The sequence below is a fragment of the Pongo pygmaeus genome, chromosome 2, assembly GCF_028885625.2.
Source record: "Pongo pygmaeus isolate AG05252 chromosome 2, NHGRI_mPonPyg2-v2.0_pri, whole genome shotgun sequence".
NCBI lineage: Eukaryota > Metazoa > Chordata > Mammalia > Primates > Hominidae > Pongo > Pongo pygmaeus.
In genome coordinates this window covers 106,284,893-106,300,549 of record NC_085930.1, presented here as the reverse complement: position 1 = coordinate 106,300,549, position 15,657 = coordinate 106,284,893, and the positions used below count along the sequence as shown (strand labels likewise).

General features: G+C 46.9%; 1 protein-coding gene across 5 annotated transcripts in view; it reads left to right on the top strand.

The window, feature by feature from the left end:
* The window catches only part of KLHL18 (kelch like family member 18), a 62,104-nt gene extending 58,706 nt beyond the window's left edge, over nucleotides 1–3,398 (top strand). For all 5 annotated transcript variants that reach the window (XM_054481910.2, XM_054481912.2, XM_054481911.2 and 2 more), the window contains one exon: nucleotides 131–3,398. In XM_054481910.2, the coding sequence (XP_054337885.1) occupies nucleotides 131–517 (387 nt within the window). In that variant the 3' untranslated portion in view covers nucleotides 518–3,398. The remainder of the gene's footprint in view (nucleotides 1–130) is intronic.
* The last annotated feature ends 12,259 nt before the right edge of the window (nucleotides 3,399–15,657 follow it).

Sequence of the window (15,657 nt, the reverse complement as noted above, 5' to 3'; positions counted from 1 at the left end):
AGAGCTCCTCATCTCCATGCCTCCCACAGGAGTTTGACATCATGGGGGGCTGCTGTGCCCTGCACGGTCACTCCATGGACTGAGCTTTGCCTCTGACTGTCCTGTACCTGTGCCTCTCTCCCCACTGCAGGTGGAACACTACAACCACCACACCGCCACCTGGCACCCTGCAGCTGGCATGCTCAACAAGCGCTGCCGGCACGGAGCCGCCTCCCTGGGGAGCAAGATGTTTGTCTGCGGGGGCTACGATGGCTCTGGCTTCCTCAGCATTGCCGAGATGTACAGCTCTGTGGCAGACCAGTGGTGCCTAATTGTCCCCATGCACACGCGCCGGAGCCGGGTCTCCCTGGTGGCCAGCTGTGGGCGCCTCTACGCTGTTGGGGGCTATGACGGACAGTCAAACCTAAGCTCAGTGGAGATGTATGACCCAGAGACAGACCGCTGGACATTCATGGCCCCCATGGCGTGCCATGAGGGAGGGGTCGGTGTGGGCTGCATCCCTCTCCTCACCATCTAAGGCAGAGGATGGGATGTGGTGGGGCAGGGATCTGGTACAGACATAGGCGCTTCCTTCCAGCAACAGTCCCTCAGGAGAGGCAGTGGACCAGAAGAGATGGCGAAACGCGAGCTCGCTGGAGGTACAGTTTTTCCAGGTGCTTAAGCCCTCCCCCACTGTGCCACCCTTGTGACCTTCAAGCCTGGGTCATCAAGATGCACAGCACGGAACACAAGCTCCTCTGGATCCCGCAGCTGGTGACATGGAACTATTTTCTGGTCCACATGAACACAGGCTCCATCCAGGCCCAGCTCCTCCTACCCACCGCCTCTCTGTGGGCCAGCTGTTCACAGAAGGCCTTCCATCTGATGCTCCCCTTCGCCTGCTTGTTCTCCAGCCGAGTTCTGGCCAATTTGCCATGGGGAGGCTGCAGTGTCCAAGCCTGCTGGAAACTGGGATGTAGCTGGGGACGAAAGGACAGACCCAAGCGTTCTCCCTGCCTGAGATGGTGTGGCCACAGCAGTGGAGGGCTGCACACAGGCACATTCCTTCTTCCACAGTGGGGCACCAAGGATTCTGTCCTCACTGCTGGGTAAGCAGGGAGAAGAGAAGTTTTCCCCATGTCTAATTTTGGGATTTCAGCGAGGCCTTTTCCATCTGTCCAGGAGAACAGAAGGGAAAAAAAGATACTTGAAAGAAACTGAAGGAAATTTAAACAAAGAAACACTTGAAAGAAACTGGAAAGAAAAATAATTTTTTTTATGTGAACAAATTTTGCAGGAAGAAAAAAGCATAAAAGACACTAACGGCAAATCTGTGTTTAAACGGAAAACCGTCTAACTGGAGAAGGGCGGTATCCACCCCACATTCGGATCCCAGGGTCCTGAGGCCTCGCATTGAGCTGGTGGTTCCCTCTGAGCCCCAGTGTGTGTGGAATCAGTACACTCTTGACTGGGCCTGTAGTAAGGTGCTCATGGGGTTTGTCTTCACACCCACCATCAGAGGACTTTTAAAATCATAGGCGTAGAGAGTTAGCTATCTGCCGAATTACTGCCACTCTTCTTGGTGGGGGCTCCTAGCTGTGGCTGGGGGCTCCAGACGCCCCTGTGATTACCTCCTACTGCCACCATGGCGCTCATTCAGATTCCCCACTCTCACTAACATTCCTTCCTTTTTTGACCAGCAGGAAACAGCAGGTCTGGCCAGATTCTCACTTGCCCATCGATCTCATTCTTGGATGATTTCCCTCATTGTGATGCTTCTGGGGCACGTTGACCATATGCACCTCTAGAACCTAACCAGGGGCTTCCTTCTACCAGCTGTGGGCTGGCTTGGTCTGGTAACCTTGTCTGCCCTGCCATTCCACTGCTCCTCCATCCACTTGCCAATCCCAAGAGTCTGGCCTCCCTCCAGCCCTGGGCAAACTGACCAGCAAGGTGGACCTTTACATTCAAGCACAGCTGGCTTTTATGACATAAAGAACTAAAGGCCGAAAGAATCTTGCTGCTGCAAAGAACAGATTTTATATTTCTTCCTCTAATCTTGGCAAACGACCTTTACCTTTTGGAAAGATTTCATACTGCTTCCTCCTTCTCCCTGGATGGGACCTAATGTAGCACAGCGGGACTCAAAGAGGAGGACATTTTCTCTTGCCAGTGCACTGGGCAGTGGGGCTGTCCTTCAACTGCTGCTGCCAAAATTGGTTTTCTAAAATTCTTCCAGTAGAGACTAAAAGAAGATGCAATTCCTGTAACCCAAGACTGAGTCTTAGGGCTCCAGTCTCCACCTGCTTGGTTTCCTGTCCTTTGCTGCCTGTCTGGGGTGGCCTGGAAGCCTGTTCAGAAAGGCACAATGTGGAGCCTGGGGTGTCTCCCCCACCCCAGGACCGTCAGGTTTACCAGTGTGTGCAATCGCCATGTATTCAGAGGGAAGTACCTTTGTTACCTACAACTTAGGAGCTAGGCCTCTGCTACAAGCACTTGAAAATGATATTTTTATTTTTAACGTCTCAACAATCTGATATCGGATGTCGTTTAACCTGGGCTCATGGTAGAGCTCCAACATTTCTCCCTCCTTCCTGGTTTGCCTATAGGGGTAGACTCGGAAGGCGGGTGGGGTGTGCATTTCCTGTTAGGAGTGTATCAGTGCTTGTCTTATTATAAGCCCCTTTCTTTTGTGAATTTGAAGTAGCACCAACAAGCCTAGATTGTGAAGGTATTAAGAATCGGTCTGTGGGCTACTGAGTGGGTCCTTAGGATACTGGCCCAGATTTTGCCACTGGGTATGGTAGGTCATTTTCTACCATGGCCTGCTGCTCTTGTAGTGGTCTTCCTGAGTCCAATCCCACCTCCTGGTGTAGAATTTACACTGCTGCACCTGAGGTCAATGTTTCAAAGTAAGATCAAGCCAGTGTTTTGATCTGGGCTCTGAGCACAAGTCAGCAAACACCAACATATTCACACTCTCCCAGTAGGTTCCTCAGTCTGATGGTGAATGGCTATTCGTAAATGGCTGGTCTGGCTCTTTGGTGTTGGAGCCTTTCCAATAGCCCCATGAAAGAAGCATCACCCAAGGATATTGTGAAAAGGATGTAACAAGGAGATAGGGTAGACATTGTGCTCAGTGGGCCTTGGGGCCTAGCCCAGCTCTGAGCAGAGGACTGTGGCATTCACTGTCCTTGAGTGTTTCACCTTCATGGATAACACACAGGCCTTCTCTTCTGGATTTCATCAGAGATTACAGCCAGATGGGAGCTGAAGACCGTTCTCTTGACCACAGAGGTGTGACTATGGGAATTCCTCCCAATTTATGGTTTCCCAGAAAATCTTAGTTCCTTTTATTTATAGAATGCATGTCTTTTGTGTTAAGAAACCAAAGAGAAATAAAGAGAACACTCCTAATAGCTCTTGTCCTTTCTTGGTTTATTTCCCAGCTATTAGAAGTACATGTTTGTTTTTTAATTGTGATTCACTGAAAAAAATATATTGGACAAAGTGGGAATATTTCTGTGAAAATAAGGGAAAAGCCAGATGTACAGCAAAAGTAGTCTTTGGAGAGATTTATTTTATGAGAGTCACTTCTGGTGAAAAATATGCAAAGACTTCATTTGCACATTGGGACTGCATATTGGTGCCTGTCCAGATCGCCCCTACTCTCGGATTTCCCCTTTTCTCCATTCACTGCCCTAAAACTCCAAAGTTCCCCAGTGGAATGTGGCTGCCTGTTGACTGCCTGGAATCAGCATCTCCAGTTCCTTTTTTATACTCTAGGCGAGAGGTGCTTTAACTTTGGTGCACATAAAAGTCACTGGAAAATGTTTAAACCACAGATCCGTTTCTAAGTCCCTCTCTAGAGACAGGTTCCCTAGGGCTGGGGTGCAGCTCGGCATTCTGGCGTGAGCAAGTTTCCTTGGTGATTTGCATGCTCTTCAGTGTGAGAACTATACTCCCATCTTCAGTTTCACTTCCCCAAATACAGCCGCCTTCCAGATCTGCCCTTCCAAGATTACACTGTGGTTAGTGTGGTTTTGCCTGTTGGGAAACTCTTCAGTCACACTTTTCCAAAAGTCAGCTTGTGATCAGTCTTGTCCATTGGACTCTTGGATGGCAACTTTATTTTTTCAAGTTTTTGGAAGGCATTTCACTCCCACACACACCCCACCAGGACATGTCTTACATATAAACACTATTATCAGTTGAATCTCACGTGGTCCTCAGTAATCCCCATGGAGCAGGTAACATTTTAGCATAAGGAAACTGCCTCAGAATGGCCAAGTAATTGACCTGACTCCAGCTAACCAGTGGTATTGTGAGAAATTGAGACCAGATCTCCACACTCAGAGTCCAGTCTGCCTAAGGACAGCAGTGTCTTCCACCTATGAAGGGAGCAGCATTCCTCCCAAAAGTCATAGACCTTGGAAAAGCAGACTGGGCAGCAAGGGGAAGAGTGAAGAAGCAGGTGCCTTCATGCTGAAAGAGATAGCCAGACTGTCTGGGAACTCTGCCCTCTGGGAGAAAGGCCAGTTGCTTGTAAAGTAGTAGCAGCCCTTTCCATGTAACCTATGCCCCCTTGACCAGAGCCAAAGAGCCCCATGGGTGAAGAGTGGACTGCTAAGTCAAACTGGACTCATCTGCTTGACTTTCCATTTCTTTTTTCTTTCTTTCTTTGTTTTTGTTATTTGGACTCCTTTCCCCCTCATGACCAACAGCAGAGCCCACTCCATTTCACCCCAAAGTCCAGCACTGCTGCTTTTTATTAAGCTACTCACAATAATATAGCAGTACACAACATTGCTTACTGCAGCCTTGAACTCCTGGGCTCAAGCGATCCTCCCACCTCAGCCTCCTGAGTTGCTGAGACAGCAGGTATGCACCATCATGCCTGGCTATTTTTTTTTATTTTTTGTAGAGAAGCGGTCTCACTATGTTGCCCAGGCTGGTCTTGAATGCCTAGCTTCAAGCAATCCGCCCGCCTTGGCCTCCCTAAGTGTTGAGATTACAGGTGTGAGCCACCATGCCCAGCTTAGTTCTGCAGTTCATAAAACCTAAACTTCATAGCATGACATAGAATGTCACTGAGATACTGACAGTTCCTCTCAGCTGCCCAGCAACGGTCTTCAGGATCTCAGTTTAGATGTTACCTTCATGAAAACGTCTCTGGTCAGCGTGGCGCTCCTCCACCTGCTGTGCTGGCCCTTGGCCATATTCTGCCATGCAGTGACCTGTTTGCCTGTTTTACCTGCTACGTGGTGAGCTCTGTGAGACTCTCCATTACTGTAGACACAGCATTGGGCATGAAGAAGAGGCTGAACAATAGCTTCTTGAAGAATTTAGGGACAATCAGGTATATCCACATTCAAATGTAACCTAATCATGCTCCCCTTGTCTTCCTCCTTTTTACATCACTGATTTTTTAATAGTTTCATTGAGTCATAGTTTACATACCTTAAAGTTCATTCATTTTAAGTGTCCAACTCAATGACTTTTAGTAAGTGTACAGAGCTGTGCAACCATTATCACCATCTTGTTTTAAAATATTTTAATCACTCAGTTAATCCCTTTTGCAGTTAGTTCCCCTTTTCACCTGCATCATCAGGCAACCACTATTTTATTTTGTCTCTATAGATTTTCCTATTCTGGACATTTCACATAAGTGGAATCATATAATATGTGGCCTTCTGTCTCTGGCTTCCTACTTTAGAATAATTTAGAAGTTCATTCATTTTGTAGAATGTACCAATAGTTCCTTTTATTGTTTTTAAATTGTATTCCACTGTATGTCTATACCATATTTTGTTCATTCACCGATTTATGAATGTTTAGATTGTTTCCAATTTGGGGCTATTATGAATAATACGGCTATGAACATTCATGTATAAGTCTTTGTTAGACATATATTTTCATTCCTCTTGGGTAGATCCTAGGAGTGAAACTGCTGGGATCATATAGTAGGTTTAGGTTTAACTTTTTAAGAACTTGCCAAGCTTTTCCAAAGTGGCTGTCCCTCTTTACATTTCCACCAGCAATGTATAATGGTTCAGGTTCCTCCACATTCTTGTCAGCACTTGCACTTTTCTGTTTTATTGTAGCCATTCTAGTGGATGCAAAGTGGCATTTCATTGTGGTTCATTTGCATTTCTCTGACAACTAATGATTTTGAGCATCTTTTCATGTGATTGTAAACCGTTTGTATATCTTTAGTGAAATATCTATTCAATTCTTGCCCATTTTTAAATTGGTTCACATGTCTTATTAATGAATTGTAAGAAAGTTTTACATATTCTGGATACAAATCCTTTATTTATCAAATATATGATTTGCAAATGTTTTATCCCAGTCTTGTCTTTATTTTCATTTTCTTTCTTTCTCTCTTTTTTTTTTTTTTTTTTTTTTTGAGACAGTCTTACTCTGTCGCTAGGCTGGAGTGCAGTGGCATGGTCTTGGCTCACTGCAACCTCCGCCTCCCAGGTTCAAGCAATTCTCCTGCCTCAGCCTCCTGAGTAGTGGCACTACAGGTGCCCACCACCACGCCTGGCTAATTTTTGTATTTTTAGTGAAGACGGGGTTTCACCATGTTGGACAGGATGGTCTTGATCTCCTGACCTCGTGATCTGCCCTCCTCGGCCTCCCAAAGTGCTGGGATTACAGGCTTGAGCCACCGCGCCCAGCCCTTTCTCTTTTTTTTTTTACTCACCATTATACTAACAAGGACTCTTTTCATTTTCTTAGTGGTGGTGGTTGAATTGTAAAAGTTTTTTACTTTGATGAAATTTAGTTTATCGGTTGTTTCTTTTATGGATCATGCCTTTAGTGTCGTATCTTAAGAACTTTTTGAAGTCTTCTTGTTTTATTCTTACATGTAGGTATGTGATCCACTTTGTGTTCATTTTTGGCATGGTGTAAGGGAAGAGTCTAAATTCATCTTTTCATGGGCAGATTTCCATTTGTCCCAGCACCGTTTGTTGTAGAGTATCTTTTCCCCATTGAATTGCTTTGATACCTTTGTCTAAATCAACTGGGCATAAATATAAGGGTTTATTTCTAAACTCTTAGTTCTGTTCCATTGATCTGTGCCTGTCCATGATTGTGTGTTATTGATGACTCTGGCTTTAAAGTATTCGTAAGTCATTAAATCAGGTAATGTAACACCTCCAACTTTGTTCTTTTTCAAAATTCTTTTGACTTTTCTAGATACTTTGCATTCCCATGTCACTTTTATGATCAGATTGTCAGTTACTACAGAAAAGCCTTCTGAGGTTTTAAATATATATTGTGTTTAATTTACAGATCAATTTGAGAATTGCCATCTTGACAATATAAAGTCTTCCAGTCTGTGAACATGGAGTTTGTGTCCATTTATTTAGATATTCCTTGATTTCTCTTAGCAATATTTTGTTATTTTCAGTATATACGTCTTACACTCCTTTTGTTAAAATGTTCATATTACTTTGCTATTATGAATGGAATTGCTTGCTGAATTTTGTTTTCAGACTTTTTGGTGCTAGTATATAGAAATACCATTGATTTTTGTTTATTGATCTTATATCCTGTGACCTGTCTAAATCAATCTGTTAGTTTTATCATTTTTTTAAAAAATGTCTGTGTGTGTCTTCCTTGAGATTTTCTACATTATCGTGTCATCTGCAAATAAAGACATTTACTTCTTTCTTTCCAATCTGTATGCCTTTAATTTTTTCCTGTCTTATTGTACTGGCTAGAAATCCAGTACAGTGTTGAATGAAAGTGGCAAAAGTGGACATCCTTGCCTTGTTCTCAATCTTAGGGAGGAAAGCCTTCAGTCCATCACTGTTCAATCTGATGTTAACCTGTGGGTTTTTCATCTATACCTTTTCCAAATTGAGGAAGTTTCATTCTGTTATTAGTTTCTTGAGAGTTTATATCATGAATTGGTGTGAGATTTCATCAGATGCTTTTTCTGCATCTATGAGGTGACATGTGGTTTTTGTTCTTTAGCCTGTTAATATTGTTATAACATTAATTTATTTTTAAGATGTTGATCCAACATTGCATTCCTGAGATAAATCCCACTTGGTTATGGTGTATACTTATTTTTTATGTTGTCGGATGTGGTTTGCTAATATTAAGTATTTTTGCATCTGTGTTCACTTGAGATATTTTCTGTAGTTTCCTTTCCATGTGATGTCTTTGGTCAGTAATACCAGCTTTCAGAATGAGTTAGGGAGTGTTGCTTACATCTCTATTCTGAAAGAGTGTGTGAAAGATTGGTATTTTTTCTTTTTAAAATATTTGATAGAATTCACCAAAGGAGCCATCTGGGCCTCTGTTTTTGTGGGCAATTTTTAAATTTCTAATTCATTTTCCTGACTCATCTGGGGTCCCCCTTAGGGTGGGCACCTGCTTCTCTTAGGGGGTGGGACCCTTGTGGTTAGGGAGATTCTTGCCCCACCAGCAGGGATTGAGATCACCAGAGTGAGCATGGTGTGTATCCTTACAAGCTCCTCACTTTTCCTCTCTCCCTTGCCTTAGGGTGCTCACCTCTCCTTGTCTCAGAGACCATCCCTGGTCTCCACTCTTATACTGCCCACCACCACCTTTTTCTAACTTCTGAATATAAGAGGCCTTAGAGCTCAGCCCTGGGTTCTGATTTCACTCCATGCGTTCTCCCTAGCTGGTACCACCTTATCCCACATGTGAGGAAGGTGTCTGGAATCTTATTTTTTGGACTGGCCCAGATTCATGCATTCACTTGGATATGTCCAATATGATCATAGTTCAAAGTGGAAATTTTGATTTTATCCTCAAACCCGGTCATCCCCCAGTTTTCCCCAATCATCTCACCTACCCAGTTGCTCATTCAGGAACCCAGCAGTGGGTTTTGAAGGTGGGAGAAGTTGAGGGTCATTCATTTCCTTCTTCCTCCTCTCCAATAACCAAGTCATGACCTAGTTCTGTTGACACTACTTCCAATCCAGTTCTCTCCTCTCTTGCCACACTAGTCCACACCATCAGCATATCTTTTAGAAGCTGGATTATGGGCTGGGCGCAGTGGCTTACGCCTGTAATCCCAACACTTTGGGAGGCCGAAGAGGGCAGATCATGAGGTCAGGAGTTCAAGACCAGCCTGGCCAACATGGTGAAACCCCGTCTCTACTAAAAATACAAAAATTAGCGGGGCATGGTGGCAGGTGCCTATAATACCAGCCACTTGGGAGGCTGAGGCAGGAGAATCGCTTGAACCCAGGAGGCGGAGATTGCAGTGAGCCGAGATTGTGCCACTGCACTCCAGCCTGGGCAACAGAGCAAGACTCCGTCCCCCTCCCCCAGCCCAGAAAAAAAAAAAAAAAAAACCTGGATTACTACGATGATCTCCTAACTGGTCTTGCTACTTCCCCTTGCTCCCCCTCCAATCTATAGACAGCAGAGCAGCCAGAATGAAATTGTAAAGTTGAAAATTGCAGTGTGCTCAGATCCCTCCAGTGGCTCCCAGGACCTCAGGGCCTATTCTCCTATTGAGATGGCCTGGGGAACAGTTCACACATAGCTCCCCTAACAGACAGGATGTGTGCCCCTGACCCAGGATGGAGGGGCTGGGGCACTTAGCCCCTGCATTCCAAGCAGAGCTCTACTTCATTCTTGATTTTTTTTTTTTTTTTTTTTTTTTTTTTTTTTTGAGATGGAGTCTTGCTCTGTCTGGGCTCATTGCAGCCTCCGCCTCAGGTTCAAGCAATTCTCCTGCTTCAGCCTCTCGGGTAGCTGGGATTACAGGCACCTGCCACCACGCCCGGCTAATTTTTGTATTTTTAGTAGAGATGGAGGATTCACCATGTTGGCCAGGCTGGTCTTGAACTCCTGACTTCAGGTGATCTGCCTGCCTTGGCCTCCCAAAGTACTGGGATTACAGGTGTAAGCCACCGTGCCCAGCCTCACGATTTATTTTTTAATTAAAAATACTGAATTTTAGGTATGGGGACAAAGCAGTAAACAAAACTGATAAAATTCCCTGCATCTTAGAGCTTAAACTAGAACAAGACTTGTCTTTCCGTCGTATTCAGATCTAATTTTGTGTGTTTTAATAAGATTGGGCTCTAATTTGGTTGAACTGAATCTGCAAGACTCTAGAGGAAGCCTAAACTGGGAGTTTTAGGGTAGGAAAGGATTTGGCTTCATATCTGCCGGGTGTAACAGTGTGGGTGAAGGACCCTGGGAGAGCAGGGCCACGGACACTATTCCCAGCATTACTTTTATTATTTGCCAGTAGACTATGGCAAACTTGTTCATAATGTTATTTTTTATACTATCTAAGTTTTAGCATTAAGCATGGATTGAGGAGCTTTACATCTTTCTCCTTGATTTTGAATTAAATAACTTTTTTTTTTTTTTTTCCTGAGATGGAGTCTTACTCTGTTGCCCAGGCTGGAGTGCAGTGGTGTGATCTCAGCTTACTGCAACCTTCTCCTCCCTGGCTCAAGTGATTCTCCTGCCTCAGCCTCCCAAGTAGCTGGGATTACAGGCATGCACCACCACCACACCCGGCTAATTTTTGTATTTTTACTAAAGACTAGTTTTCACCATGTTGGCCAGGCTGGTCTTGAACTCTTGGCCTCAAGTGATCCACCCACCTCAGTTTCCCAAAATGCTGGGATTACAGGCATGAGCCACTGTGCCTGGCCAAATTAAATAACTATTATCTAGGTGCTCACACATAAATTATTTTATGTAAACTATTGGCAAAGTTTAAATAATTTTGGATGTGCATGTCCTTTAAAGCCTCACTACTCAACATGTAGTCCATGGACAGGCAGCATCAGCATCACCCGGAAGCAGGGCCTTGTGGCTGGTCCTACAGGCCAGCCTCATCTTGCAGGGCCAGTTTCCCCAGACCTTGTGTGATGTGTGATGTTGACCACCATAGATGGGCCCTGAGTTTCCTGGGAGAAGTCACCCAACCCAGTCCCATCATGTGCAGGATCCAAGAGGCTGGGCCTAGTGACCCACAGAAGACCTGGATGAGGCCAGTAAGCACTCTTTTTTCGTAGTGGAGGGTTCTGCAAGGGAGTGATATGGTATGAATGTGATACGTTTGCATTCTGTGGGCCTGCAAGGGTTGGAAGTAGCCTTTGCCAGCTGAGCATCAGTTTCTCCACTGTGGGAGAGGATCTGAGGGTCTCGACTTATCTTGCTCAGCCCAAACCTGCCCATTTCCCAACCTCACTCCAGAGTCACCTCTTGCAGCGTCCCTTTTCCCCTCCTCTTACCCACCAGTGAGTGCCAACCAGGATTTAGGTGCCAAACAGGCCGGGCGTGGTGGTTCATACCTGTAATCCCAGCACTTTGGGAGGCTGAGGCAGGCAGATCGCTTGAGGCCAGGAGTTCGAGACCAGCCTGGGCAACATAGCAAAACCAAGTCTCCTCAAATAATACAAAAATCAGTCGGATGTGGTGGTGTGTGTCCATAGTCCTGGTCTGCTGTTCAGGGAGAAGTTCTGGCTGGAGCTGTGTGTTAAAGGTGGGGGCATTAAGAAACTAAAGGGGCTGAGGGGGCTGGCAGCCGACTCCTTCCTGAGCCTCTAAGCCTGCCCTCTGATGGCCCCCAGTTTCTCTCCACGGTTCCTACCCTGACCTCAGGGAGTCCCCCGACCCCCACCCAGAGCCTGACTCATTGGTCTCCTTACCCCACATCAAGCCAGTCCAGCCTCTCTCTAACACTTTATTCATTCACTCATTCACTTAAATCATTTTTTTCAGAAATGTTTTATTAAGCCTCACTTGTGGTTCTCTCCCAAGGGTGGGCTGCCCCCTTTGGGGGTGTCCGGATATGTGAAAGGGCATTTGGTTGTCACGTGACTGGGCAGGGAGCAGAGGTGTTCAGGTCCCTCACAAAACAAACTGCCTCCCAGGATGCCAGGAGCACCTTATAGAGAACCTTGTTCCACAGCCACCTACAGCTGGTTTAGGAGGGTGCGCTGTGAGCCAACACAGTACTGTCTGAACATTGAGAGTAAAAAGATAAGGGAAGGGCATTTCTAACCGGGAGAGCAGAGAGGCTTCCTGGAGGAGGTGACTTTTGAGCTGTGCCTTGAAGGATGAGTAGGGTTTACAGATACAGGATGGGGCAGGAATTCCAGGCAGAGGAAAGCAGGTGTGCGAAGGCAGAGGAGTGTGGACAGGCTCAGAGTTTTGGGGGCTCTCTAAAGGGGACACCCCCGGACTGTGCAGGACAGGGGTGCTGAAGGCCCCAGAGTGAGCTGGATAGGTAGGGAAAGGGAGGTCTGTGGCAGGCCTCTCCTCCTTTTTCCAGCCCTAGAAATGACTTAGGATGTTGGTGATGGTGTCTACTTGACTTTCTCATATAGGTCCCTGACCACAGGCGGTAGCTTGGTGTTCTCAGGCTGGGAGGAGGGCATGGCTGCCTCAGAGGACCCACAACTCCCTGGAGGCACCTGCAGAAGCTACGCTGAATAGTCACCACCATCACCTTCACTGACCGACCCCTCCCAAAAGGCCTGGGTGAGGGGGCTGAGGCGCCGGCAGGCAGGGCTAAAGGATAGGGCTAGAGGTGGCCCCTGGCTGAACTCCCTTCCCCAGAGCCCAGAGGGCCCAGACTCTGAGACTTGTTTCCGTCCTGGCTGCTCTTCTCAATTGCCAGGAGGCTCCACTTCTGCCACCAGTTTTCCCAAATGTGGGATTAAGGGGAGGGTGGGTTTCCAAGGAATCTCTTGGGGCCAGAGCCCAGGGGCCGGAGCCCAGCCAGGGCCCTGAGAGCACCGAGCGCCCTCAGCCAGCCCGGAACCCTCCTCTTCGCCTCCTGCGGAGGACTAGCAACCACCGAGACCCTCGCATTCCCCACACACTACAGGCCTCCCCCTTCCCAACAGCTTGCGTTAAGAAGTGCTGGATCCGCCCCCACTTTCCAGATGAGGAAACTAAGGCGCCATACTCTAAATTGCCGGCCCAGGCGGCGGCACCCCAGTGGTCGGGAGGTAACCAGGCTAAAGCCGCCGGCGAGGGGAAGGACTGGGTTCGCGGCGGAGTTTCAGGGAGGCGCGTCTGCGGGCTGGAGGAGGGACCCGGGGGACCACACCGGGGCGGGCTCGCCTCTGGCTCGCGCCGGGATCTTTGTTGGAACCGAGGGTCAGGAATCGCAAATACCGCATGAAGAATTCCCCCATGGCCAATCTGCACCCACCCCGCACAATCTCGGGGGGTCACCCACCCCGAGAGTGGCGGGACTGCCCGAGCCCAGGACCCCTGCCGTCCAGGGAAGCCGGAGCCTGGAGGGCCGTGTAGACCCATGGGAACCCCATGCCCCACCGTGGGATTTTCCCCTAAGTCATCCTCAAACCGTAGATGCAAGCCAGAGCCAGGAGAGAGAGACAATCGCTAGGAAGAACCCCAGTGGACTAGATGCGCGTCCATTAAAATAAAGGATGGCCACTTATTTATTTATTTATTTAGATACAGGGTCTCGCTCTGTCGCCCAGGCTGGAGTGCAGTGGTGAGATCTCAGTTCACTGCAGCCTCGGCTTCCTGGGCTCCAGCAATCATCCCACCTCAGCCTCCCCAGTAGCTGCTACCACAGACCGGCACCGCCACACTCTGCTAGTTTTTGTATTTTTGGTAGAGAAAGGGTTTCCCCATGTTGCCCAGGCTGGACTCAAACTCCTGAGTTCAAGCGATCCAGCCGCCTCAGCCTCCCAAAGTGCTGGGATACAGGCTTGAGCCACCCTGTCAGGTGTGTTCTTTTTATATAAATTTAGTAATTTTTAAAGTATGTATTTCTTTTATAAATAAGGATTTGCAATAATTTATAGCAAGAAAAAACAATGAGAAAAAATCATTTTTTCCACATTTGAACCTCAGGTGAAGTGATCAGGTGAGGTGGGTGGAGGGAGACACACATCTTCTTTAGAGCAAGAGAGGAGGGGACCTTTTGCTCACAGGGGCTGGGAGCTGGAGGGATGAAGACTCAGTTGCCCTCCCTGAAGGCACATTTTTGGGGCCATCTCCCAGCTGGAAACACATGCTATCTCTTTAATCCTAAAGCTGAGTTCTAAAGAAGCAACAAAAAAGTCATGATCATCTCCCTTTTACAGGTGAGGGAACAAAGGCACAGAGAGGTTAAGGTTACACAGCTGGAAGGGTATTAGCCCAGGTCTGCACTTTTCACCAAAGCCAGGGGGCTTGTTAAGTGGTCTCAGCAGAGGTTTAAGGTGCTTCAGCTTTTGGAAAGTAGCCAAAGGATACCGCTTACTAAATGTACAACCCTGAGGGGTCATGATATAGTTTGAGCGTATCTTCCTGCCAAATCTCATGTTGAATTGTAATCCCCAGAGTTGGAGGTAGGACCTGGTAGGAGGTGTTTGGATCATGGGGACTAATCCCTCATAAATGGCTTGGGCCATGCTCTTGGTGGTAAGTGAACTCTCGCTCTGAGTTCACACAAGATCTGGTCATTTAAAAGTGTGTGGCAACTCCCCCTCCATTCCGTCTCTTGTTTCTGCTTTCACCATGTGCCTGTTCCCACTTCACCTTCCACCATGATTGCAAGCTTCCTGAGGCCTCCCTGGAAGCCAAGCACATGCCAGCACCATGCTTCCTATAAAGGGGGCAGAACTGTGAGCCAGTTAAACTTCTTCTCTTTATAAATTACCCAGTCTCAGGTATTTTTTTTAATCTAGCAATGCAAGAACGGCCTAATACAGAAAATTGATAACGAGGATTGGGGCATTACTATAAAGATACCTGAAAGTGTATAAGTGACTTTGGAACTGGGTAACAGGTAGAGTTTGGAAGAGTTTGGAGGGCTCAGGCCGGGTGTGGGGCTCACACCTGTAATCTCAGCACTTTCAGAGGCTGAGGTGAGTGGATCACCTGAGGTTGGGAATTCAAGACCAGCCTGGCCAATATGGTGAAACCCTGTCTCTAACCAAAAATACAAAAATTAGCCGGTCATGGTGGCACGTGCCTGTACTCCAAGCTAATCGGGAGGCTGAAGCAGGAGAATCACTTGAACACGGGAGGTGGAGGTTGTAGTGAGCCGACATCATGCCACTGCACTCCAGCCTGGCAACAGAATGGCACTCCATCTCAAAAAAAAAAAAAAAAAAAAAAAAAGAGTTTGGAGAGTTTGGAAGAAGACAGGAAAATGAGGGAAAGTTTGGAACTTCTTAGAGACTGGTTAAATGGCTGTGACCAAAATGCTGATAGTGATATGGACAACGAAGTCCAGGCTGCCAAGGTCTCAGATGGAAATGAGGAACTTATTGGTAACTGGAGCAAAAGTAACACATGTTATGCCTTAGCAAAGAGCTTGGCTGCATTGTGTTCGTGCCATAGGGATCTGTGGAAGTTTGATTTAGGGTATCACAGAAGAAATTACTAAGCAGCAAAGCGTTCAGGATATGGCCTGGCTGCTTCTAACAACCTACATTCAGATGTGGGAGCAAAGAAATGACTTAAAGTTGGAACACACACACACATATATATATATATATTTGTTTGTTTGTTTGTTCATTTATTTGTTTGTTTTTGAGATGGAGTTTCACTCTTGTTGCCCAGGTTGGAGTGCAATGGTGAGTCCAGGTCTCAGCTCACTGCAACATCCGCCTCCCAGGTTCAAGCAGCTCTCCTGCCTCAGCCTCCCGAGTAGCTGGGATCACAGGCATGCACCACCACACCTGG